The 27,882-nt window shown below is 37.3% G+C and overlaps 1 protein-coding gene, 1 long non-coding RNA gene and 1 other non-coding gene across 7 annotated transcripts in view; 2 read left to right on the plus strand and 1 right to left on the minus strand.

Moving 5' to 3' along the window:
* The window catches only part of LOC121492832, a 36,069-nt gene extending 18,766 nt beyond the window's left edge, over positions 1 to 17,303 (plus strand). Inside the window, exons 5-7 of one of the 5 annotated variants that reach the window (XR_005988313.1) lie at positions 2,403 to 2,490; positions 14,166 to 14,337; positions 17,010 to 17,303. This is a non-coding gene — a long non-coding RNA (uncharacterized LOC121492832). Of the gene's footprint in view, positions 1 to 2,402; positions 2,491 to 5,348; positions 5,408 to 7,497; positions 9,115 to 14,165; positions 15,169 to 17,009 lie in introns of those variants that run through there. The other 4 variants (XR_005988312.1, XR_005988314.1, XR_005988315.1 and 1 more) reach the window with 4 other exon arrangements.
* PSMA3 (proteasome 20S subunit alpha 3) lies at positions 1,185 to 27,556 on the minus strand. The gene is made up of 11 exons (XM_041758025.1): positions 27,436 to 27,556; positions 22,337 to 22,419; positions 16,243 to 16,366; positions 13,267 to 13,368; positions 13,112 to 13,185; positions 10,576 to 10,648; positions 9,127 to 9,192; positions 5,638 to 5,684; positions 2,887 to 2,954; positions 1,759 to 1,823; positions 1,185 to 1,343 (listed from the first exon to the last, which is right to left on the minus strand). Exons 1-11 carry the CDS (start codon positions 27,454 to 27,456, stop codon positions 1,299 to 1,301), a joined length of 768 nt encoding a protein of 255 aa, XP_041613959.1. The 5' UTR covers positions 27,457 to 27,556; the 3' UTR covers positions 1,185 to 1,298.
* On the plus strand, positions 23,916 to 24,018 carry LOC121493964. Its single transcript, XR_005988613.1, has one exon. It is a non-coding gene; the product is annotated as a U6 spliceosomal RNA (small nuclear RNA).
* Positions 27,557 to 27,882: the final 326 nt, after the last annotated feature.

Below are 27,882 nucleotides of genomic sequence, written 5' to 3' on the forward strand. Positions count from 1 at the left end.
TTTATGATGTTATGGTACCTATAGTTTTAGGTGGCTTAGCTGCTCAAATTTAGGTTTCTTTAGAACAAGTGTCATCTTTTAAAGGGCTATTAGATGTACTGTTGTGATTTTTCTTTTTTAAAGTAAGCTCTAGGCCCAGTTTGGGGCTTGAACTCATGACCCTGGGGTCAAGAGTCACATGCTCTACCCACTGAGCCAGCCAGTTGCCCCTATTCTGATGTGAATTTAAAAACAGATGTACTACTCACAGCACAGAATATTTATATGCCATTCGTACTTTGGAAGTATATAGAATAGCCAGTAGATTGGCTTAGGAATAGTCAGCTTTTTGGTTAAGTGTATAGATAGATCCAATTTAATATTGTTTTAGGTGTTTGTCACTCTTCAGTGTGAAAGTTTTAAAATATAGCATGCAATCTTACATAAAAGCCAAGGTAATGAGATAATAGTTTTGTTTGTATAGTAGTTAGCTATTCATGTATAATGATTTGCTATTTGAACTACACAGATGTTCAAAGTCCAGCAGTATCCTTCCAAACTCAAAAAGTAGATTACTTTCTTAGGGAAGCATGACAGTTGGAGTGATACTGGCATGAGCCCAGTAAAGGGTGTGTGTGTGTATACCTGGCATACTTGGCCTGAGTTACAAACTGTTTCTTCCTTCTCTCAGTACTACTGTTCAGGTTATGACAATTGTTCTTATAGGCTTCGATACTAATTATATATTCTAACTTCTTGTTTAGCATAAAACATGGGTACTTTAACTGAACTTTACATATCAAAAAATTTTTTAAGTGACAGAATAGGGACTTTGTGGATCCTTAAATCCCTTAAATCCATTCGTCACCACAAAAGGGGAAAAAAGTCTTCACTCTCCAACCTGAAACATCTTTTTTGTATGTCACACTTAAAAGTTAACAGCAGCTGATGACCAATAATCATTTCATTAAATACAAAACTGGGTAATGGCATCAAGTAATACCTATTGAGTTGGTAAGGACTTAATGCACAAAAGCCCAGCAATAAATGATCTCTCGATTCTAGGTGAATGATGAAATGCAGCTTTGAGTTAATGATTCCAAAGTTGCTTTTTGCAGGGTTTTAACTGAGGACTTTTTCAATAAACATAAACCTTCATTTTAATACAAAATAAATATGTACTCAATTATTCCCACCAACTTCAATTGTTAGAAGACAAAAGTTTAATGAAAATTGGTCTCTGGGTAGGTAAGAATCCACAGGGCTAAAGAGTTACATGGGAATATAATAGAAATTTAAAATAGATGCTGAAGTAAATGTTACATATTATCATCATCTGATTCATCTTCTTCCTTTAAAGATTCCTGTTAAGAGAAAGATAATGCTTAAAATCAATTTTTAATATTGGTACAACAACCTGAATTTAATTAATAACCACCTTGTTACTGAAAAGCCTCTAAAACTAAAAGATGAACACTGACTTCAGAATAACATACATACCCAAGCAAAGGATAATTTATCTTGTTCTAACAATCAACTGACTGTATTCTTGATAAAATAGTATAAAAGCATTAAATGTCCTGGAAAGCCCTTATCATTTTCACATACAGAATTTTTGGAACCAGGGCAACCCTATCCCCATTGAGGATAACCTAGAAAATTTCTATCCTTAGTTCAGTTCAACTCTAGAGTCTTATTTATTAGAAATCAAGTTCCTTTATTATTCAACACTAACTTTCATACCTTTAGCTAGAGGAGTTTTCACATTCTGCAGCTTACCTTAGCATATTTCTCTGCCTCTTCCCTTATATCTTTTGGAACAATTTCATGTCTTCCTTTAGTTACTGCAAATTAAGCCATATTTAAATGAATGAGAAATGAGGACTACATTGTGATCTGCAATACAACATAATCTACCGAATCCATAGGTATAATCCATCTAATGTTAAAAGTTGTACCATGAGTAATACCTGATGCTCTTTTCTGGGTTTTCTCCACGTTAGACTGTGTCCAAATTTAGTACTTATGGAAATAAATTGTGCAATTATTTATCCTGATGCTATGCTAAGTCCTGAACATTTATTGTAGAGCATGATTAATTTTTTTAAAACTAGCCTTGATTATTACCATTGCTAGTAAGAAAAAAAATTGGTGATTTCTCAGTAAATACATGCTTCAAAAAAGTAAATAAACCATTCACAACAATTAAGCAGAACTTCCCTTTCAAAAATACTACCCAGCAAATTTGTCGTAGCTTCTTTGATTAGAAAGGCACTAAGAGGTAGAACACACTTTTGCAATACCTATTGCACTTGAGCTTACGCATATTTGACTCAGCAATTCCACTTATGTATGTGTATACCAAAATTATTACACAAGACATCCACAAGTGCACAATTCATCATAGTTTTTTTCTTTTAAAGCCCACTGGAAAGAGCCCAGCTAACCAGCAACAAAAGAGGATATGAATAAATTGTCCATTATTTGGACAACAGAACACTATACAGCAAGGTAAAAGAACAAATACGTACATAACACAAATGATTTATCCAAATAGAATGTTGAAGAAAAGAAATCACAGATTAAAGAATATATACTGTGTTACTCACTTGTATAAAATGGGTTAGAATTCAAGGTAGGTTTACCTTTAGGGAGAAGGTAGAGAACTATGTATTCAGAGGGCAAAGAGGTGATTTGGGGAACTGGTCTATTTGTTGACTAGAGACTGGTTACATGAGTGTATATATCCATGTTATGATAATTTATCAATTCATTTGTTATTTGTGTACTTTTCTATTTGTATGTCATTACCAAATTAAGATTTAAAAAGGGAAAAGAAGGCCCCGAATGGTAAATTAGGTTTAGTACAGATGACTCAAAGCAAATAAAAGTACAAAAATGACTTACTTTCACCAACCCAGCTGAGCTCTAGTTCAAAAGCTTTATCCTTAACTTCATCATGTACTATGTAAATTCTAGAACACAAAAGAGAAAATTAACATTTGGTTATCTATAAACATGCACCCCAATCAGCACAAATTAGAACACCTACCCCTAATATGAATATTTATAAAATTATAGACACATTATAGTCTGTACTTATGAACACATCTAGGAAAGACCGTAGGGGTGCCTGAGTGGCTCAGTCAGTTGTGCACTGGACTTTTGATTTTGGCTCAGGTCATAATCCTCTGGGTCATGGAATAGACTGGCTACATGCTCAGCCTAGGGACTCTGCTTGAGATTCTCTCTCTCTACCTCTGCCCCTGCTCTCCCCCTCTTGCTCTCCTTCTTGCTGTTTCTAAAAGAAATCTTTATAAAAAGATAGTAAGTCACACAAAAATTGATATGAAATTGAACACTCACTACAAAGGAGTACTTACAACCCAGGTGGTTTATTTTGATACAATTGTAGACACAAACTCAAAGATACCTCAATACCTCAAAAGGAATATAAATTCAAATGGGAAAAGGCCATCATTACAACTACCTTTTCATATTTATTACTTTTATTAAGTGATTATTTTAAAAGCAAATTTATTAGTTTGCAGTTGATTACTGGTCTCTTCAATCTGAATTCCACAAGTATCCTTTTTAAACCCTTTATCCATTTTATAAGAACCATATGCCCCTTAACCTGGCTTTCAAACTATAATACATGCCAAATCGCAACAAACAAGGAGACACATTCCCACAACATTATTAAAGTATCAGAGCAAAGCTTTCTTGTTTCACTTTTTCTAGCATCTTGACACACCACCTTGGAGGATATTTTTAAAGCCTTGCTATTTGAGAAAGCATCTTAGTTTTCTAGACTAAATAAAAGATAAATAGTGCATCTTAGTTTTCTAGACTAAATAAAAGATAAATAGTGCTCCATTTTTATTAAATAAGGGGGATGGTTTTCCTACATAGAACTAATTAATGTGATGTCTACTGTTACACCTAAACATAAGAAGGTATGTAAGTGCTGATTTCCAGAAGCACTTCTCAGTGAAAGAAATGGAGTTTATCGTATTTAAACTGTTGTACAGGGGCACCTAGGTACCTCAGTTGAGCATCCAACTCTTGATTTCCACTCAAGTAATGATCTCCGAGTTACAAGATCAAGCCCTGAATGGAACCTGCGTAGGATTTCCTCTGCCCCTCTCCACTCCCTCTCAAAAAGTAGTAATAAGCTATTGTATAATTCAGTAAGGATTCTTTATCTTCGAAGCAGTTTTACTAGAAGATAATTCCCAGAGTTCCTTGTGTTATTAACTGAACATCATAGAATGGGTTCTGCTCCTTCAAAGCTGGAAAGGGAAAAGGTCTCTTGGTAAAAAGAGAGGAAGAAGGTAATGTGGTAGCAAGAGTGGTGACAATTAGGACAAAATCATAAAGCACTTGAGTATTTCATCATAACTGTCAGTTTTGGGACACTTGGGTGGCTCAGCAGTTGAACGCCTGCCTTTAGCCCAGGATGTGATCAAGTCCCACATCAGGCTCCCTGCATGGAGCCTCCTTCTCCCTCTGCCTGTGTGTGTTTGTCTCTCTCTCTCTGTCTCTCTCATGAATGAATATATAAAATTAAAAAACAAAAATTTCTTACAACTGTCAGTTTAGAAGAGATAAAATGGTAATAGAGCTTCTAGGACTTTTCCCCCCACATGTTTTGTAAACCTGAGACATTGGTAAAGACTTAGACCCTGTGATGTAGTTCTAATGTGGAGTAGAAGAGCTCTTAATTCTCTGAAATACTATGTTTATTACTTTTAAACCTGAAAAGCTGGCTGCAAAACTAGCATTTTACTGGATTTGTTTGAAATACTGCATGCCTATTTTCTTTGATCTGGAAGAATCATGAATTTTTAAGCATTCCACCCAGATTTATGGGCTTTGTTGTTACTTCTTGCAGTCACATAAGCATTCTGCTCTGTGTACCTATAATAAGAACTACTTCAGGCTTTCTTAAAGCTGTTTTTATGTGTATTAAAATACTGCTCTTCTCATCTTCTTAGCAAAACTTTTATGATTAACGTATCTTACCCAAAAGACAGATTGTGTAAATGAGCCAGCTTCATGGTTCACATGTGGAAATAATTAGCTGTAAACCTAACATAAAGTTTGTAAGCTAAAATTCCTATTATTAGGACCTGAGATTTGAGAGAGGAGGAGCTATCAAATGAAGCTCCTAGAGATCCACTGTATCCTCCTACTATGGAGTTCTTTCACCTAAACAGGAGTTTTATTTTGTCAAAAGTTATTTTTTCATATCCCATTCACTGTCACTTGAAATACGGGTATTCTCCTTAATGAGAATTTTTAGGATGTTAAATTCACCTTTTAAAAATTAGGCACTAAGTTGTTTTTTTTTTTTTTTTTTTTAGATTTTATTTATTTATTCATAGAGAGAAAGAGGCAGAGACACAACACAAGCAGAGGGAGAAGTAGGCTCCATACACGGAGCCCAACGTGGGACTCGATCCCGGGTCTCCAGGATCACACCCCGGGCTGCAGGCAGCGCTAAACCGCTGTGCCACTGGAGGTGCCCAGGCACAAAGTTATTTTAAAATGACTATTATTTTTATTTGGGATCTTTATTATTAATTTATTATTAATTTTATATGGGAAGGTCAAATGAAATATTTGCCAATGATAATAAAAATTTCAGCTTACATTTTTGCAACTTCTTTAACAACATCACGGCAGGTCATTTCTTTCATCTATAGAAAATAAAATATTGAATTATGAGTCAAAAGAACTTCATTTACATAACTATTTTCAGATTCTTTTCACAACATTATCAATAGCCCATGCTTTCCGCATAGTCTCAGATATAAAATCAAAATCATGATATTAAGAATACCAGTCATGTTAAGAAATACACAAACCTAGTATGTGGGACTAACTACAAAAGCAACTGGCACAGGCTTCAAAAAATTAGTACTAGAGGGTGCCTGGTGGCTCAGCTCAGTAAGTTACGCGTCCAACTTTTGATTTTGGCTCAGATTGTGAAATGGAGCCCCAAGTCAGACTCGATACTCAGTGTGGAACCTGCATGAGATTCTTTCTCCCTCTGCCCCTCCCTCCCCTTCAAAAAAAAAAAAAAAATAGTACTGGGAGAAGGATAAGATTTAAAATAGGAGAGATATAATTGAAATTCATAGTGTGAGCCTTAATTATATCATGGCTTGAAAAAGTTACAAATGACACTTGAGATTACCAAGGCAGGTTGATTATAGACTAAATATTTGGGCAGCCCTGGTTGCTCAGAGGTTCAGTGCCGCCTTCAACCCAGGGCCTGATCCTGGAGACCCGGGATCGAGTCCCACTTCAGGCTCCCTGCATGGAACCTGCTTCTCCCTCTGCCTGTCTCTGCCTCTCTCCCTCCCTCTCTGCGTCTCTCATGAATAAATAAATAAAATCTTAAAAAAAAAAAAAAAAAACTAAATATCTCATCTCTTAGGTGGGATAATGGTATTCTACAGAGAAGAATGCTGAAGCATTTAGGAATACAGTGTCCTGTCTGTAATTGTTTCAAATAGTTCAGGAAAAAGAATAAATGAACAGAATACTGGAGAGTAACCGTTCAATCTAGATGGAGATGGCTGTTGTGCTATTCTTAAATTTTCTGGTTTAAATTTTTTCATGCTAATTTGGGGATGAAGTAAAAGAAAAGAATATCTATCTCTTCATATTTTTACCCTTATTGGTTAAGTTCTATAATTAGTGAATTTATCATAATATAGGCAAACTTAGGGATCCCTGGGTGGCGCAGCAGTTTGGCGCCTGCCTTTGGCCCAGGGCGCCATCCTGGAGACCCGGGATCGAATCCCACGTCGGGCTTCCGGTGCATGGAGCCTGCTTCTCCCTCTGCCTGTGTCTCTGCCTCTCTCTCTCTCTCTCTATCATAAATAAATAAATAAATAATTAAAAAATATATATAGGCAAACTTAAGCAAGCTTGAAGAAGCACTTTTTTTTTAGATTTATTTTTTGAGAGCAAGCATGAGAGAGCTTACAGGAGTTGGGGTAAGGGTAGAGGATGAGAATCGTCAAGCAGCCTGAAGTATGGAGGCCACCTGGGGCCTCAATCCCACTACCCATGAGATCAAGACCTGAGCTGAAACCAAGAGTCAGACACTTAACTGACTGAGCCACCCAGGTGCCCCAAAACAGATTTTAAATGACAATTATATTTTTATATATGTTCATGAAATTTTTACTTCATAACATTCTTGGTAAGCAACATCAGAAGAAAAACAGGCCAGAGCAATGATGCAGAACATGGGATGGCAAACTCCTTTCTAAAGAGCCATACGGTATATGGTCCCATATCCTCTTTGGTCTCTGTCCCAACTATTAAACTCTATTTTTATAGTGTGAAAGCAGTCAGTAACTGAATATGACTGTGTTCCAATAAATTTTAGAAAGAAGACAGTGTGCCATAGTTTGCTGACCTCTAATTTAGAGCATGTTTTTGTCACTTATTGAGGAACATGTATGTATACTTAAAGTGATCTTTCTTCATTCTTAGGTGGGATTTGCTGGTATACTCATAACCTTTAGGATTTAACCTCAGAAGTACAGATGACTGCTCTACATACTGTATTTTCAAATTTCTACGTAACATTCAGGAAAGTTGAAAGCAAGGGAGAAAAGAGAAGATAGGAACTTAGCACCACACCAAGAAGTGTGATAGACAAAAACAATTGAGGGGGAGGCACCTGGATGATACAGTTTATTAAGCATCTGGAGGCTAGGTCCTGATCTCCAGGTCTTGAGATTGAGTACCCAGTCATGCTCAAACACTCATGGAGTCTGCTTGAGATTCTCTTTCTCCCTCTACCCCTCCTCCTACTCATACTCTCTCAAATAATCTTTAAAAAAAAAAAAACAAAAAAAACTGGTCTAAGAGTCATGAGATCTGTCCATAATCAACATATTCTATGACTTTCACCAGTGCTTTTCACATAGAATTGGGCTTCAAAAAAATAAAAAAGAATTGAGCTTACTTATATGATCTCTTAAGGTCTTACTGTCAATTTTACTAAAATATCAAACATAAATTTGGCTATTAGGGTCTGTAATGTGCACATTAAATTCCAAACACTAAAAAAAATATTGTCTAAAACCTGACCTTAAGTTGAATGAATAATTAGTTGAGCAAGTTTCCAATATAGAATATCAAATATATATAAAATTTTTTCTCCCCGTAATTTACCAAACTACTGATAAATCATATGCCTGCCTTCAAGGGAAGTTTCTGATAAGAGTGGATACTATTTCAACATTAAATCAATTGATTTGTCTTAAAGGAAAACCAGCACATTAAAGAAAAAAACTTTTTTTACACTGATAATTTATGGCTCCTGGGGAACAAAAAAATGGGTAGTTTTAACAGGTTTTATGCCTTACTTAGCTAGGAACAAAGGAAAGAGAAGCACCAGAACACAGACTGTTAACATAAAACTTCGTAGACGAAAGGTGTGCTCAAAAAGAAATGATACCAGTAAAACACCAGAGTTCTCTCAACCTAAGGCTCACAGAGCTCCCTCCATGAATAGGCCTCAAGTATTGTGAAATTATTACTATTTTTTAAAGCAGGCTGCACACCTAGTGTGGAGCCCAACCTAGGGCTTGAACTTATGACCAGGAGATCAAGACCTGAGCCGAAATAAGAGTCAGATTCTCAATTAGGTGCCCCAAGGACTGTGAAATTATATGAAAATGTCCATGTGGGGCAGCCCAGGTGGCTCAGCGGTTTAGTGGACCTTCAGCCCAAGGCGTGATCCTGGAGACCCGGTGTCGAGTCCCACATCAGGCTCCCTGCATGGAGCCTGCTTCTCCCTCTGCCTGTGCCTCTCTCTCTGTGTCTCCCTTGAATGAATGAATAAATCTGAAAAAAAAAAAAGTCTATGTGTATTTATCTGGATTAAGGGGTTTATCATCAGCCATCAAAATTATAAAAGGCTCCATCACACAACTTATAGGTGTCTCATATATACAGCTTTCTTACTCAGTCTCACATACTCAGAAAGCTCTACTCAAAACAGCAAACCACACTCCACGTATCCTTAAGACTAAAAAGTTTTGTTTGTGGTGTTAAAACTTCACTACATGAGGATAATGTTGTAGGAAAATTCAAGCATTAAATATGTATTACCTGAAGTTTTTCAATTTCTGTCTTTGCAGCTTGCCTGGCTTTGCCAATGGCACAACCCCAATAACCCTATTTAAAAAGGACACAAACCAAAAAAATATATTATTCAATTAAATTCATATACTATCCTAAAATAATTAGGGACTACAACTATTTCTATTTAAAGGTTAAAAGGATGTTAAATGATTTTCAAAGAAAGTATGGAGATATGTAATGAGCATTGGGTATTCTATAAGATTGATGAATCACTGATCTATACCTCTGAAACCAATAATACTATTTTATGTTACTTGAATTTAAATTAAAAAGTTGTATATTGCGGGCCTCCCGGGTGGCTCAGTGGTTTAGCGCTGCCTTCAGCCCAGGGCATGATCCTGGGGACCCAGGATCGAGTCCCACGTCGAGCTCCCTGTGTAGAGCCTGCTTCTCCCTCTGCCTGTGTCTCTGCATCTCTCTCTCTGTCTCTCATGAATAAAATCTTTAAAATATATATATATTTTATATAAAAAAATATATAAAATATATATAAATATAAATATATATATATTTATAAAATGCAAGCCAAATGTACAATTGTGAATTTTCAGGTAGTAACGTTTTAAAAAAAATGAAAAGGTAAAATTAATTTTAGTAAGGTATTTGCTTTAACCCAGTGTATCCAAAATGTTATCATTTCTACATGTATTCAATATTTAAAAATACTGTATTTTTTATAAAGTATATAAAAAAAGATAATCTAATGAACACGAGGGGGCTGAGAAAAATTAAACAATTCTAGAATAATGTGGACTATTTTTTTTTTTTCTTTTTTGGACTATTTTTTTTTTTCTTTTTTGGACTATTTTTAATAGAGGTGCTATACAAGAAAAATTAATGTTATATATACTTCATGAACTAGAGACATTTTTGAGGTTAGGAATGGAAAAATTTTTAACATGAAAAAAGAAACTGAGGTAAGTAACTGCTCAATTCAATACTTTAAACCATTTTTTATTACATTGAAATTCAGTTTTTTAAATTAAAGGATGCCATTTACATTTGTGTAATGACAAAATACAGTGTTTTATTAGTAAAAACTATAAATATATCAGAAGAGAGATGAGTTAAGTAAAGACGCAAGAAATCCCATTTAAAATAATTTCTTTTAAAAAAATAAAATGATTTCTTTAAAAGGAAGGTATTAGTTTTAAGACCTTGTTAATATTTATCACAATAAAAGAAATGCCACATATTGAAATTTTTATGTTCACTATGCAGTTTCTGTAAACAGCATATTGAAAGCCATCAATCTTTCCTTTGCCTCCTATCTACAGGTTGTTATTAATGATAAGGAATTGTTACCTTCCTTGAATTAATTTTAAAGAAACTTCATACAATCCAAAAACATAATTTTACATGCTAATGAGATACCATTAAACAAGAAATAGAAATTCATGATTCAAAATTACTCACATATGAAACTCCTGATGGGTCAATCATGTAGAGCTGTGCACCGTCATTCACACTGTAAGACCCTAACATGAAACTGCATGAAAATAATAGTTTAAACCATGGTTCCTAATACCATAAAAACATTAAAAATACATTAAACACAATTATATTTTCTAAGATAACTAATATACATAATTCATAAGTACTTTGATGAGGTAGTTTACATAAAAAACTAGTATATACTTGAAATTGTTCAAAATTCATATGGCTTGCTGATGAAACTTTCCTGGGAAGACAGCAGTGTAGACAAAGGAGTAAGGACACATAGAAAACTAATGAGAAGTCCCAAAAGGTAAAAGCATACACATGAAAAAGTCCAAGATATAAAACCATTGGGAATACATTCAATCTGTCTCAAACTCTTGTTATACCCCTCATTTCTTTCTTGGCTATTCCCCAGGATTCCTCCAGTTATTTTTCTACAGTAATCCAAACTGATTTAATGTACTTATATATATACAAAATACATATACAATACAGTAATATATATATTATATATATATACATATGTGTGTGTGTATTGACAAGTAAAAATTAGATTGCTAAACAATCTAGTGATTTTCTGAAACTTGTGAGTTTACCCTGGAAGTAGAAACCAGTCTCCTCTTATGTATCATTTCATGTACAGACTACCTATAACAGCCAACTGTCCCAATTCCCACCCCTATAATTTCCTTCCATCTTCCAGGAAACTTATCTTTCAGAATATATAACTGATTTAAAAAATTTGAGAAGATTTTATTTATTCATGAAAGACACAGAGAGAGGCAGAGACATAGGCAGGGGGAGAAGCAGGCTCCATGCAGGAAGCCTGATGTAGGACTTGATCCCGGTACTCCGGGATCACACCCTGAGCCAAAGGCAGACGCTCAACCACTGAGCCACCCAGGCATCCCTATAACTGATTATAATTTTAAAACTTCCACATTTCCTTAGTATGAAACACAGACTTCTATATGATCTTGCCCCTGCCTACATCTTCAGTATCCCTCCTACCCACCAAGAATACCTGACTACCTCTGCATTACCTGAAATGCCCATGTAGTTTCATACCAGTCCTTCTGCATGAAATACTTTATCATTCCACCTCCATCTCACATTCTTTTCCTTGCCATCTCTCCAAGAAAGCAGCCATTCCCTGACGCCCCACTAGAGTCAGTGTATATCTATATCCTATCACCTATAAAACTATCCATGAAAACATTCATCTATGTATCCCGCCCTCACACACATAGCTATGACTCACTCATAGTAATATGCTCAATAAATAGTTACTGAAAAAGTTCTCGACTATTATTCTTCCCTTAAAAATAGAGAAATAATGAATTTGGAGTGTTTAGAGGTTAACAAAAGTTGAAAGGTATTCTACAAAGTCTGAAAGCAAAGTGTTTCAATGATTTAAGTGAGAACCTTAACAACTAATAAAAAATGTCCACAGGCCTCACTTAGTAGTAGTAGAATAAAACTCAGGTTTCCTTTGGTATCTGTCCTCAGCAATTTAAATATGACTGATCATAGACAACTCAAATGTAAGACTGCAGGTAATAAACTTTCAGCAGCAATCAGATGTTAGTAAATGTTTTACTTTGATCAAAGAGGACTGTTTATTACTTTAAAGTTACAAACTAAACATGTCTTTCTAGGAATATCTAGAGTCTAGAGTCGGGCAGCCCGGGTGGCTCAGTGGTTTAGCGCCGCCTTGGAAATTAACGACAACACTGAGGTATCCCTGTAGTTGGCTACCTAGTAATGACAAAAGAGAATATAATTAAAATCAGTTTGGGGGCACCTGGGTGGTTCAGTAGTTGAGCGTCTGACTTTGGCTCAGGACGTGATCCTGGAGTCCTGGGATCAAGTCCTGTATCAGGCAGGACTGGGAGCCTGCTTCTCCCTCTGCCTATGTGACTGTCCCTTTCTCTCTCTCTCATAAATAAATAAAAGTAAATAAATAAAATCAATTTGTTGTTTCCTGAGAATGCTGGGGTCTGACACCAGAGAATTTTTTTCCAGTTTTATTGAGAAATAATTGATATGCACAACTATATACAGTGTACAGCATGGATTTACATATATTGTGAAATGATTATAATAGATTTAGTAACATCCATCATTTCATAAAGATACAAAAAAAGAAAAAAAATTTTCCCCTTGTGACCAAAATTCTTAGAAGGTATTCTCAACAATTTTCCCATATGTGTTAACTACAATCATCATTCTGTCATCCCATTTCTAGTACTTACTTAATAACCTTTATACCTTTTGATTACCTTCCTCCAGAGAATTTATTATAATCAGATTAAAGCTATCCTAGGAGTTTTTTACCATCACTTCAAATTTGTAATCTTTTTCATTATTCAAAGTTTCTATTTTGATGTACACAGTTTTAATCATTGCCCTAATATTTCTCAGTCATAGCTCATACTTTTAAGGGTATAAAAGGGTAAGATACTGGGAGAAACAGTACTGATCGGACCGAATGTCTCACAAAATTTCATACCTGCAGCCAAAAGGTCTAACAGCACTGTAAAGTGTATATGCGTGTACATACATGGCCACTCTGTCTGCAAGATGCTACAAGGGAGAGAAACAGAAGAGCCTATCAGTAAATTTCTCTTACTGTTCAAAAGGCTCTTCAACATATTATCAACTTACTTTTAATGGAATGTTATAGCCAAAATTAGATCTAAAGTTGGAAGCTTCTTCTCTTGCAATGTCTGCTAAAGAACGAGCATCAGCCAACAAACCCGCTACTGCCTGAAAGAAAGAAAGTATCAATTTAGTAGATAAATACATTCCTATCACAAATCAAGGAAAGTGTGTAATTAACTGTAGACTTACTAATACTTTAACAAGCATCACATTAGAAATAATTTGGCTTAAAAGTCTTTATAAGGCACTCTGGCATTTTGATTGGGTGAGATCAAAATAAATGTAATTATAATTTAGAAATTTACAAAGTGAGACTTCATGGTTTTGTTCAGTGATTATTTCATAAGGAATATTTCTATAATTCTCAATGTCTCCCAATTTACCAGTTCACTATAAATAAGCAACACCACAATAAAACTACTGGTCTTGATCAGGACTAATCTCTATTTAAAGCAGTTCTATGTTCAAGCTGCTAAAAGTTTTGGTCTAAAAGGCACAACCTCAAACCTCTTTCAGCTTATTGACTAATAACTACAATGACAAACCAAAACATGACAAACCACACATCTTCCAAGACTGGTAGCCTACAGTCCTGAGAGATGCTAGGGCACTGTAGGAAACTCAGTTATACATTTGGAATTTGGGGGGATACAGTTGTTGGAGTAGTTCAGTTTCAACATTAGATCATTCAGTATTCCTTTCAATGCCATCATATTGTTGAGCACTTGGGTTGCTGTGACAAAAATAAGTACCGTATAATAATCCGTGTGGAGCAGGAAATATGGGGGGGGGGGGGCATGTAATCTGATTCCCAAATTTAGGAAGTTGTGCAGTGCATATTAGTAATCTTGGTTGTTTAAAAATAAAAATACTTTAATTGGATGTATTTTTTTCTCTTACAGCTATTAAGTTTTCAGGACATCAACACTAACTTGTTTGTACCTAAATGCATAATCAGAACGATCAGATATTTCTTTGGCATAGGAGAAGTCACAAAAAAATATTTACTGAAACAGTACTAGGAACCAAGAAAGTCCAGGAACCACCAGCTTTACAGATTTACAAAATTTAAAAGTAAGTAATATCAGATTAACAGCCTGTTTTCTACTGCTAATAGTAGTCATGATGAAAGTTTCTAAACAGTGAGCACTCATTACATGCTAACCATTTTACGTAATTTTTAACCTTGTACCAACTGTTATGAGGTAGGTACCATTACTACTCTACTTTTGCAGGTGAGGCAACTGTGTTTAGGCTAACTTTTCCAAGGTTACAGCCAGTAAATTTCACCATTTAAGGAATCTTCTGTTGCTTTGGAGAAAGCTTACTGTGAAATCCAATAATTCTCAAACCACTTGAAGATTACAACTGTGGAGACAGAACATTAATCCCTTCATTGTCTCCAACCCTCTTCAACATGTGATGTTTTGCCAGCTATAAGGAATTCCATCAGTTTCATGGTTTTAAATAACAAATGGAACAAATTGTAAAGGTTTTATGACAAAGTTTTCGTATCACTAAAGTACTTTGAAGCATACATGATTTTTTTTTTTTCAAAATACACCTACCTATAGTTTATTCTAAGTGAAAGAATGCGTAATTCACTAGTGGCCTCCTATCAGCTAGGTTATATCTGGCAAGTTTCATCAAAACACACCAGTTTCACACTATGTGTCAACTATACTCCATTTTTAAAAATAAATAAATATAGAGGTCCACAGTGACAGAAAAAAAGCCGTATCACCGTTTCACTAGCAATAATAAATCTGTTCAGGTGAGAAAGTATGTTCAGGGATCCCTGGGTGGCGCAGCGGTTTGGTGCCTGCCTTTGGCCCAGGGCGCGATCCTGGAGACCCGGGATCGAATCCCACGTCGGGCTTCCGGTGCATGGAGCCTGCTTCTCCCTCTGTCTGTGTCTCTGCCTCTGTGTGTGTGTGTGTGTGTGTGTGTGTGACTATCATAAATAAATAAAAATTTAAAAAAAAAAGTATGTTCAGAAAAAATAATCGCTGAAGAAACAAAAATTATCTGTAGCTTTATAGTTTACTGGTTATATTTTATTGGTCCTTTTTGTGTTTGTATGTAACATCTCATTTAGAAATATCAAAGATAACAGCAGAGTGAGTGGGTCCTATAAAATCTCACCCTGCAGAATGGACTCTGAAGTAACATGCAAACCATGCGGACCCAAGTCTGAATCCCACTTAATTCTTTACCAGCTGTGAATTTGTTTTCTTATCTGTAAAAATGGGATTAATATTACTTTCACTTGAATGTCAGACTTACACAAGATAATTTATGTAAAGCAGTTCTAGCACAGTATCTATCTAGCACACACATTCTCTTTCCTTCCTTGTCTGAATTTCAGTAAACAGGGTTAGAATCACTCCTTTACTTATTTTGCTTATTGTTCTTACCGAACAAAGTCTGACATCTACATAGGATGACTTCAGTATATATCAGTAATGTATTTATGGCTTCACCTCCAATTATGCATAAAATAGATACATTGATGTCAATGAAGCTATTAGAAAGGATGTGTTCACTTTTTCTCTCATCAACATCCTTTCTTGGTGCTCCCACCTTACGAAAAAGGTATTCTCTATCTGATAACCTCTTCAACATGACAGTGATCCCCACAAGAGGTACGAAAATCTAAAGATTCTATGCCTCTTAAGCCTACACCTTATGTACACTGCCAAGATCTCTTTTCTACACAATTTCCTACCCCTTTCCCCTCCTCCTCTTCTTAAGACAATTTGATTTTTCATAGATGTCTCCAATCAGGTTATAAGAACATTACCTTTCTCAGTGAACTGTTCACAAGCCTCTGAGATTACTTCTTTGGCTGCTCTCTGTTTCTGCCTCAAAGCTAAAGTAATAAATGGGTTCTTAAAATCACATTTTAATATATTCCAAATAGTTACTTCATAAGAAATTGGACAAGGCAAAAAGGAGCATTTTTAAAAAGTGACCTACCATTCCAACATGCCGATCAACATTAAAAAGTCGTTTGTTAGAACCTTCTTCATAAAGTTTAGAAAGGACTAACTTTTCTACCCCAAAGACCACGCCATCTTTACATCTGATTCCAATAGCTGTACTGGAACAAGTAGAAGAAAGTCAGTTTTTTTAACTGAAAATAATAAACATCATAAACAAGTTAAAAAAACATAAAAATAGGTAATATTAAAAAAAAAATAGGTAATATTTAGTTTCTTAAAGTACGCTAGTACTTTAAAACAAATACATTTGAAAACTAAAAGAGGACAACCTAAAGTGTGATAAATCAGGTCCATATAAATGAACATTAGGTGACCAGGAAAATCTAGCCTAATCATGACGTAAAAAGATGTTAATCCATAAGCAAGAAAAGATGCCAGCAAAATATGTGCAAAATGGCAGTGTCTGACATATGATACCCATTTCATAACAAATGTTCATTTAGTTCATGTCCATTAAAAATAGTACATAAAATGCATAGAAAAGACAGATTATATATACAAACTTAAAAAGTTAACAGTGACTAATCAAGGCGAAAATAATTCTTTTGCTCATTTGCTTTTTCTGCAACAACCATTGCTTATAATAAGTATATAAAAGAATATAACACACATTTTATACAACTGCTTTAAACAAAATGGATCTTAATCTCTTAAGTAAACTGTGGAGAAATTATGTTTTACCATTTCGAGATAAAAATACATCATTAACTTTGTTCTTCTTCTAATCCTTTTAATAAAAAGGGAATTCTGATGAGAAACAACCAGAAAAATGAACAAAGCCACACACGAATCTCACAAAAAATTTCAGACACTCTTTCCCTCACATTTCCAGTATCTCTAAAGGCTCTCCTTTCAAGATTAAATATCTTGGCCCAACTTTGAAAACTCCTGAGAATCTACAAAGCCCATCTACCTTATTAAATTTCTTATTATAAGAACACCTGGGTGACTCAGATCTGCCTTTGGCTCAGGGCATGATCCCAGCATCCCAGGATCGAGCTCCCTGCATGAAACCTGCTTCTCCCTCTGCCTATGTCTTTGCCTCTCTGTGTGTCTGTCGTGAATAAATAAATAAAATGAAGAAGAAAGAAGAAAGAAGGAGAAGAAGAAGGAAAAGAAGAAAAAGAAAAAGAAAAAAGAAAATAATTTTTAGGGCAGCCCAGGTGGTTTAACGGTTTAGCGCCGCCTGTAGCCCAGGTGTGATCCTAGAGACCCAGTATCGAGTCCCGCGTCAGGAATCCTGCATGGAGCCTGCTTCTCCCTCTGCCTGTCTCTGTCTCATTCTCTCTATGATAAATATCTCATGAAATAAATAAAGTCTTTAAAAAAAAAAAGCAGTAATCTTCAAAAGCTGTTTTAATATTTAATTAAAAAAAGGAAAGCACTAATTTTACCAGATGACAACCCTTGAGTACCTATCTTTTTATTACCATAATGAAATGGAAAGTACTCAAACATCAAAATATGGCTACTTAATGGAAAAAGTACTAGTAAAACTGTTTTAGAGTTAGAAACTTTTCATGGAATACCTGTTTTTACCTCCAAACTATGTCAGACAAACTATAGTTGTTTACACTTAGATGTGTATACGGCAGACTTTTTTCCCCCTAAAATGAACAAAATGAGCCTGTCAACTTCAAGGAAAAATGGACACTATTCATTGCCTGTGATAAGTCTCAAGTTTTCAAGCATAAATTGGTGAGCTTGTCTGTTTCCCAATACTTACAAATTTTTATGATCACATCAGTGGTGGTATTAACAAGTGTGATGTTTCCAACAGTTCCCATAGGTAGATGAAATATATCAAATTTGGAAGATCTGTTATAGCACAATGAATCAATATTTCCCAAATGACCAATTTACAATGTGACAAACCATGCATGGGTAAAACATCTGAAGTGCAAGACAACAGATCTTAATGTTAAACTACAAAAAGTTCATCATTAAATTTTTGGATGCCACTCTGCAACCGACCTTTAAAAAGCTATCAGTCCAGTTTTGGTATAGTATCAAAAAACATCCATAATTATCTGAAAAGGCAGTTAAAATGTTCCTCATTTTTCCAACTACTTATCTGTATAAAGCCTGATTTGCTTCAACAAAAGTAACATACTGAAGCAGAAGCAAACATGAGAATGTCTTATATTAAGCTTCAAATAACTACTGAGATTTATAAAAATGTAAAACAATGCCAGTCTTATCACTACATTTATTTTATACTGTGGAAAAGTTATTTTTCATTTTTTAATTAATGTTAATTTAAATTACTACTTATATTAACATATAACTGTGATTATTTAAAATGAATTAAATGTTTTTTGCTTTAATTCCTAATATGATAAATATTGACAGATCCAGCAACATGCATAAATAAAAGTTCTTTGGGGTCATGGTGGATATTGACAGAACTCAAGCCTAATAAATAAATGCTCTTTGGGATGCCTGGGTGGCTCAGTGGTTTAGCACCTGCCTTCGGCCCAGTGCGTGATCCTGGGTTCCCAGGATTGGGTCCCACATCAGGCTCCCTGTGTTGAGCCTGCTTCTCCCTCTGCCTATGTCTCTGCCTCTTTCTCTCTGTGTCTCTCATGAATAAATAAAAAAAAGCTTTAAAAAATAATAATAAATGCTCTTTGAAGTCCTCAATGTTTTGGGGTTTGGTGTTTTTCTTTTGTTCTTTTTACAAGTAAAAGAGGGTCCTGAGATCAAAATTTTGTATAATTTTTGTTCCAAACAATCTAGCCCTCATTGCCACATTACACAACCTTCCTTTACTGTCTGGGCTCCTCAATGAAACTAATAAGGAAAATTATAATTTAATCTTTCCCCTTTTTCCTTGTGTATATTACCTTCAGGGGCATACTTTTAGAAGATAGTTGTGATTCACTTATGTATCATGATCTCAGGGTCCTGGATCCAGCCTTGCCTCAGGCTCCATGCTCAGCAGGGAGTCTGCCTGTGGTTCTCTCTCTGCTCCACACCCCCATCTTAGCTCATACTTGTGTATGTGCTCTCACAAAAGGAAGGAAGGAAAGGAAGGGAAGGAAGGGAAGGAAGGGAAGGAAGGGAAGGAAGGGAAGGAAGGAAGGAAATACTTTTAAAAACCTAACAGGTGGTCAAAAATATTTGACTTTTAAACTCCCAAGATTAAATTTATTTTTTTAAAAAGAACTGATATCCCCCAACCCTCCCTTTTTAAAAAGATACTAAGTAATCTCTACACCCAACACCACAACCCCAAGATCAAGAGTCTGCATGCTCCTCAGACTAAACTAGCCAGGTGCCCCAAGAATTGATCTCCTTTTAATGCCAGAATATAACCCTAAATTATTTTGCTAATAAAATTTTCTATTAGCTTATATGTCAGACTATTATGAAAATTAATATACAATCTAATTTTTCTGTTTTCCACATTCTGTGCTCAAACAGCACTTAAAATTTTTTCAAATGTTTTTACATATATTTCATTCTTACAGTAAATAAAGTATGTTAAGTAGTTAGGGTAGAGGTCTACATCCCAATTTTACAAACAAAAAAGGTAACATTCAGAGGTCTGAATAGAGGCACCCTATAAAATGTTTCCATTAAGCAGCAGCTAGAAGGAAAAATCACAACTTCTGGTTCTCCTTCAATATCCTATTATACCAGGTTACCTAAACCCCTTTAAGATGAACTTCCCTGGGATCCCTGGGTAGCGCAGTGGTTTGGCGCTTGCCTTTGGCCCAGGGCGCGATCCTGGAGACCCAGGATCGAGTCCCACATCGGGCTCCCGGTGCATGGAGCCTGCTTCTCCCTCTGCCTGTGTCTCTGCCTCTCTCTCTCTCTGTGTCTCTATGAATAAATAATCTTTAAAAAAAAAAAAAAAGGGGGGGGATCCCTGGGTGGCGCAGCTGTTTAGCGCCTGCCTTTGGCGCAGGGCGCGATCCTGGAGACCCGGGATCGAATCCCACGTCAGGTTCCCGGTGCATGGAGCCTGCTTCTCCCTCTGCCTATGTCTCTGCCTCTCTCTCTCTCTGTGTGACTATCATAAATAAATAAAAAAAATTAAAAAAAAAAAAGATGAACTTCCCTGGTATTTCTTTCTGCATAAGGAAAAGTTTTCCGCGTTTTTTTCCTTATACAGAAAAAAATACATTTATTTTTAATGTTTCAATTTTAATTAATTTGCTGTAACTATTTTAAACCATATTCAGAAATACTATATAGAGGGGATGCCTGGGTGGCTCAGCGGTTGAGCATCTGCCTTTGGCTCAGGGCATGATCTCAGGGTCCAGGGATTTAGTCCCGCATCAGGCTCCCTGTGGGGAACCTGCTTCTCCCTCTGCCTATGTCTGTCTCTATCTTGAATAAATAAATAAAATCTTTAAAATAAATAAATTCCTAAAACATAGATCCTCATAGCCTAGTCTCAATTTTCTGTGTTATATATGGTTTCATAATGCATCTCCAGTTTTTCTCAATAATGACTTCCTTTTCCAGCTTTTTATACCAGTGAAAATACAACACTGCAAAGAAGAGAAAAACAATAGCTTCTTCCAAGTCTTTCTCCAGCTCCTTGGTCTAAGAGCCTATCTTCTCTAACAACAGGAAGAAAATATGCAAACTTTTTTTCTTGAATTTGACTCTCTTCTGAACTCTATCAAGCATCTATATGACAGTGACAAACAAAAACATTTCAGCCTAAAATTCTTAACAGCCTTACTCCTATAATAATATCAGATACCAACAGCTTGTAAGTACCAGTATCTCTAAAACTACAGTATTTAAACACAAAATAAACTAGCTCCATTACAAATCCTATAAAAGGACTTAAAATGTATTTTTGCTCAAAATGTTAACATTTCATAAACCATTAGGAATCCATATTCCAGGGCACCTGGGTAGGTCAGTGGTTGAGTGTCTGCCTTTGGCTCAGGTTGTGATCCTGTGGTCCTGGGATCGAGTTCTGCATCAGGCTCCTCACAGGAACCTGCTTCTCCCTCTTCCTATGTCTCTGCCTTATCTCTCTCTCTCTCTCTCATGAATAAATACACAAAGATCTTAGAAAAAAAAAAGAAAAGAATGTGCCTTCTTTAATCAAACAACGGCACAAAAAATGAACTCTTATTTATTCATTAACTATTGAGGGCTTGCTATGTGTGAGCACATGCAAAGACAAGTGACAGTCTCCACTGAGTGAAACTCCAATAATCATACATTACAGGTACTAGCAGAAAGTGGTACTAGCACGAAGTATTTACATGTGGATTTTTCTAAAACTCTGGAAACATTTCCCTACTCCACCTGTACTCCAAAAGTTTTTATTATAATGAAAAAATTGGGCTCAAACACCCATTTGTTTACTAGCCCCCCCCAAAAATCCATTAAGAGATGTGAATGAGATGTTATGAAATAAATTATATTTGAAAAGTCTTTTAATTTATCCAAAAAGCCCAAGATACAATGATCATATAACCGCAAAATTTCATCAATAAATGACTCATAAAATTTGTCAAAAAGCCAGTAATTTAACCAAGATGTTACAGGGGTACCAAGGAATCATTTTGGTGCATTACTCTCAACAATAAAAGAGAGAGTGAAGTAAGTCCAACGGGAGGAGAAGTTATCTTACTGTTCCTACATCTTTTGGAGTGTGGCAACAGAATAGAAGGGAAAAAAAAAATCCTGCTGGGACAAAGGTATCTAACTGCATATGACCTTTTAAAACACAAGGAAATAAAAGATGAAATTACAAACTAACAAATCTAGTGGCCATGGAAATAATGATGTAAATCAAGAATTTTAAAAAGGACATGGGCGAGCAGGATAATGAATTTTTTTTATGCACTACAGTTGAGACACAGTAGAATGTCTAAGTGGATAATCTTGGAGCCAACTGAAAACTGTGGCTCATGGAAATATCTGACCTAAAAAGAGATCTGGAAATGACTAATAAATTGAGATTAGTTTAGGGCACCTATTATTTTGTCCCCAAGTAACAAAACAAGGCCTAATTACCAAAAATATAGAAAAGGAGATATTTAATATCCAGTTAAAGTATGCTAAATTTCAAGTAAAACAATGTTTCTTACCTACTGTTTTCCACAGCCTTCATAGCATATTCAACTTGAAAAACTCTCCCATCAGGAGAGAATGTAGAGGCTGACAGGTCATACTAGGAGGAAAAAGGCAACAATAAGCTTAAATTATGTATCTCTGGCAGTAATAACCTCATCACCTTTCTTTCTAAATGGTTTACACATCAGAAATGTGTGTTAAAGGGTGCCTGGTTGGCTCAGTTGGTAGAGCATGAGGCTCTTGGTCTCAGGATTGTGAATTTGAGTCCCACACTAGGTGGAGGGAGGGAGGAAGGGAAGGAGGGGGGAGGAATGTGTGCTAAATCTCAAAGATTTTGCTTTGAGGAGGACAAGGATGCATGTCAGAGCAGCAACAGCAGCTAAGAGAAAGGCTACTTTAGATCTTGCCTACTGAAAAGCAATAGAGAAGTGCCAGGCTGGCTTGGCTCAATAGACCATGCAACTATTCATCCTGGGGTTCTGAGTTCTAGCTCCACGCTGGTGTTAAGAGAACTTAAAATCTAAAAAGAAAAGTAGGGATTCCTGGGTGGCTCAGCGGTTTGGCGCCTGCCTTTGGCCCAGGGCCTGATCCTGGAGACCAGGGATCGAATCCCACGTCGGGCTCCCGGTGCGTGGAGCCTGCTTCTCCCTCTGCCTGTGTCTCTGCCTCTCTCTCTCTCTCTCTGTGTGTGTGACTATCATAAATAAAAAAATAAAATTAAAAAATAAAAAAATAAAAAAAAAAGTAATAGATACAAGTCCAGGTAAAGTAAGAATTGTTTTTCCACACAGAACACAAAGTTCATTTTTGTACAAAATAGAGATAATCTGGGTTCCATACCACCACAATAAAGTTAATACCACAATAATGTGAGTAATATGAATTTTTTTATTCCTAGTGCATATTAACTTTTTTTCTGTTTTGGGGGGTTTTTTTGAGAGAGAAAAAGCAAGCAAAGAGGGGGGCAGAGGGAGAGAGAGAAAGAATCTCAAGCAGGCTCCATACTCAACCCAGAGTCCAACACAGGACTCAATCTCAGGACCAGATATCATGAACTGAGCCAAAATCAAGTCAGACACTTCACCAACTGAGCCACCCAAAAGCCCCTAAAGTTAGGTTTACAGGGTACTATAGTCTACTCATTGTGCAGTAGCATTATGTCTTAAAAAAAAGGGGGAGGGGGTATATACCTTAATTTTAAAAATACTGCTAAAAAAAAAGCTAAATATCATTTGAGCTTTCACTGAGTGGTCATCATTGATCACAGTCCACCATAACAAACTTAATAATAATGAGAAAGTTTGAAATATTATGAGAATTACCAAAATGTACATAAGGAATTACCAAAATGTTCACAGACATAAGGTGAACAAAAGTTGTTGGAAAAATGGCACTAACAGACTTGCTTGATGCACAGTTGCTACAAAACCTTCAATTTTAAAAAGAAAAAGAAAAGCAGTATCTGTGAAGTGCAATAAAACAAGGTATGCCTATAGCATGGTATGGCAGAAAAAGAATGAGAGTCAGAACAGGTTAATTCATTGCTGTAGCACTAACTGAAGGACATTAGACAAAGAATATAGCATTCGTTGCTTGCTTTGGCAGCACATATACTAAAATTGGAACGATACAGAGAAGATTAGCATGGCCCCTGGGCAAGGATGACACGCAAATTTGTGAAGAGTTCCATATTAAAAAAAAAAAAAAGAATATAGCATTCAAATATTTAATAAGCATCTTCGGGATCCCTGGGTGGCGCAGCGGTTTAGCACCTGCCTTTGGCCCAGGGCGCGATTCTGGAGACCTGGGATCGAATCCCACGTCGGGCTCCCTGCAGAGAGCCTGCCTCTCCCTCTGCCTGTGTCTCTGCCTCTCTCTCTCTCTCTCTCTCTCTCTCTCTCTGTGACTATCATAAATAAATAAATAAAAATTAAAAAAAAAAAGCATCTTCTACATGTAGTCACTATAAGGGAATATAAAAAATACTCATTCTTGAAGTCTTTAATTTCCAAATGAGACCAGGCGCAAATCTAGGTGATGGAAATACAGCAGTAAACCAGAAAAAGGATTATGATGAATCTAAGACGTGGTGAACTGACAGTCTGAGAGTCTAGTACAGACTACATGATCAGGGAAGGCCTTGCTAGAGCAGTTATATTTAATGACTTAGGCTGTAGCCAGACCTAAATAACAAGTAACTAGACATTTAGGATGGGGGGGGGGGGTAGAAATAAGCCTAGAACAATGAGGGGACAGAAATAGGCCACTGTGTCTTGAACACTAAGTAGTAATGAGAAAAGTAAATCACATCAGACCAATGTAGAAGATTTGTACATGTAAAGACGTTCATGTAAAGACCAAACTATTTTGAGTCTCCTAGGCTAAAGTAGGAAGTTTATATCTTATTCTCAATTCAACTGAGAATCATTAAAGTCTAAACAGGGATGGGGATGGGGAGCATAATACAATCTACTTTTCTTTTTAAACTTCATCTATAGGGAATCCCTGGGGTAGCCCCGGGTGGCTCAGCGCTTCAGCGCCTGCCTTCTGCCCAGGGCCTGATCCTGGAGACCCGGGGTCAAGTCCCGCGTCGGGCTCCCTGCATGGAGCCTGCTTCTCCCTCTCCCTGTGTCTCTGCCTCTCTCTCTCTCTCTCTCTCTGTCTCTCATGAATAAATAAATAAAATCTTTTAAATAAAATCTTTAAAAAAAAAAAAATATAGGGAATCCCTGGGAGGCTCAGCGGTTTAGCGTCTGCCTTCCACCCAGGGCATGATCCTGAAGACCCGGGATCCGGTCCCACATCAGGCTCCCTGCATGGAGCCTGCTTCTCCCTCTGCCTTTGTCTCTGTCTCTCTGTGTCTTTCATGAATAAATAAAATCTTTTAAAAAATAAAACAAAAAAACTTCACCTATAAAACAAATTGTAGAGGGTACAAGGATGGAAGCAGAGATTAAGTATTCCAAAGGTGGTGATTTACACAGGGAAGAGATAAAAACAGTATTTTTGAGGGTAGAATAAAACAAAACAGAAAACACCTTGCTGCTAATGGCCTGGCTCTAGGAGTAAAGAAATTCAACGTGAATCACAGACCTTTTTCACTAGAGCAATTAGAAATGGACCATTCACTGAGCTGAAAATTGTAGGAGATGCAAAATGGCACGGAGAGAGGAAAATCCAGACCTCTACTTTGGACGTGTAGTTTTGAAATGCCTATCAAGCAATCTAGTGGAGAGAAATGTCAAGTACAGGTCTTCATACCTGGAGTTCTTGGGAGAAGTGAAAACCAAAGATATGCCTTCAACAGTGGTGCTTCTTTAGTCTCAATTTCCTAATTTAGTAAATGAGGATTCTTAACTTTGCTATTGTAATACTAAAATATCTCACTTGTTTATATTTATCAAGTATTTTTAAAGGGTTTTCAGAATGAAACACTATTAATTGAAGGTAATATTAATGTAGTTACTAAGCCAATTTGCTACAACATGCATAATTGAGCATCTACCAATTCAAAAATGTTATGACAAACTTAGCATCTCATAACCGAATGAATTAAACCGTTCCAAGCATAAATCTCCTATTATCAAACTCGGAACACCAATATCTTAGCTTAATGCTGAGAATCAAAATCTTGTTTAAAGTAGGAACTGGTAAATTTAGAAAGCCATTATTCAATGCCTCTAGTGCACACAACCAATAAATACTTCTAAACAAAAACTAGATTTTCGGGGATCCCTGGGTGGCTCAGCGGTTTAGCGCCTGCCTTTGGCCCAGGGCCCGATCCTAGGATCCCAGGATTGAGTCCTGCGTCGGGCTCCCAGCGTGGAGCCCTCTTCTCCTTCTGCCTGTGTCTCTGCCTTTCTCTCTATGTCTCTCATGAATGAATAAATAAATAAATCTTAAAAAAAAAAAAAAACACTAGATTTTCTATATGGAGAACTATACATAAAAGCAAGAAGCAAAAGACTGCATATGTGAAGTACATTTAACACAGCAAAACACTCAACAAGTTAACAAGTTCAACTCCAAAATCCTCGACGGGCGCCCGGGTGGCTCAGCGGTTGAGCATCTGCCTTCAGCCCAGGGCGTGATCCTGGAGTCCCGGGATCCAATCCCACATCGGGCTCCCTTCTTGGAGCCTGCTTCTCCCTCTGTCTGCGTCTCTGCCTCTCTCTCTCCCCCCTGTCTCTCCATGTCTCTCATAAATAAGATCTTTAGAAAGAAAAAAAAATTCTCGAGTCTATTCACAGAAGCGGTTAAGTCCCTAAATAATGATGTGAATGTTTACGGTACTGACATCTCGAAGTGATGTTAAGTAATTTGTACAGGAAGAGCTGGGACAGAAGAAAAGCGTAAAGGGCTCTTGTGATTGCACTTTTCAGGGACCCCTGGTGGCTCAGCAGTTGAGCGTCTGCCTTTGGCTCAGGGCGTGATCCAAATTCAAAGATCGAGTCCCACATCAGGCTCCCTGCATGGACCCTGCTTCTCCCTTTGCCTATGTCTCTACCTCTCTCTGTGTCTCTCATGAATAAGTAAACAAAATCTTAAAAAAAAAAAAAAAAAGAGAGAGAGAGAGATTGCACTCTCCAGACAATGTTTCTATCAGCTCTGCCCCGACAGGGGTTGCATGGACTCCTAAGAGCCGGCCATCAGGGCGCTCGAAGGCAAGATGGGGAAGGCCCGTGAGTCAGCAGCACCCCGGGACCTGCAAGAACGGTCCACGGAAAGCTCCGTCTCAGACCTCCGTGGTTCCCAAGGAGCGAATTGTCGCCTAAACCCTTCACACGCTACTTCGGGCTCCACAAGTTTCCACTTTCGGTTTCCCTAAGCAGCCAAAGAAGGTGACTCAGCGACCCAAAGCGCCCCCCAGCCCACAGCTGCGCCGCCAAGGCCGCTCCATCTGACCGGAACAGCTTCGGGTCTCGATCGCCGCCCGCGCGGGCCTGCAGATGCAGCGCGGGAGACCGCGGGTCCCCAGACGACTGGGAGCGGCCTACTGGGCCGAAGGCCGTCCCGGCGCACCCCGAGGCGGCGCACCCCAAGCCGTCTGTCCCAGGCCCCGTCAACGCTAATCTCTAGGCCAGTCCATTACGCCAAAGGATAGCAAACTCACCCCGGTGCCGATAGAGCTCATGGTGCACAAACCTCCCGGACACCACCACCGCCTTCCAAGGCCTAAGGCCCTCCCCCACTACGGCAGCCCGCGGACTAGTAACAGGCTCTCTCATTGGCTGATCTTTCAGCCAATAGCCTTCTCCTCTGCGGCCCTTTCCTTCGAGTCGGCCCGAGGAGCAGAGGATTGTGGGGGAAGCGGGGGCGGGGGAAGTGAGCCTGACGGGCGGTGCGCGCGTGCAGAAGCCGAAGTGCTGGAGCGAGGGCGAGGTGGAGGGCTGCCTTCCTCTTCGGCTTGTGCGTTTCTGCGTCCCCGAGCTTCTCGTCCCACTTCCTAGAAATTACTTACCTTTTATATTATCCCCTTCTTTCGCTACTTTATTCTTTCTTAAAGCAAAACGGAGAGACGTTAACACTCTCCGAAGACCAGAGAAAGAGATAGGGGAGA

The sequence above is a fragment of the Vulpes lagopus genome, chromosome 6 (genome assembly GCF_018345385.1).
Source record: "Vulpes lagopus strain Blue_001 chromosome 6, ASM1834538v1, whole genome shotgun sequence".
Taxonomy (NCBI): domain Eukaryota; kingdom Metazoa; phylum Chordata; class Mammalia; order Carnivora; family Canidae; genus Vulpes; species Vulpes lagopus.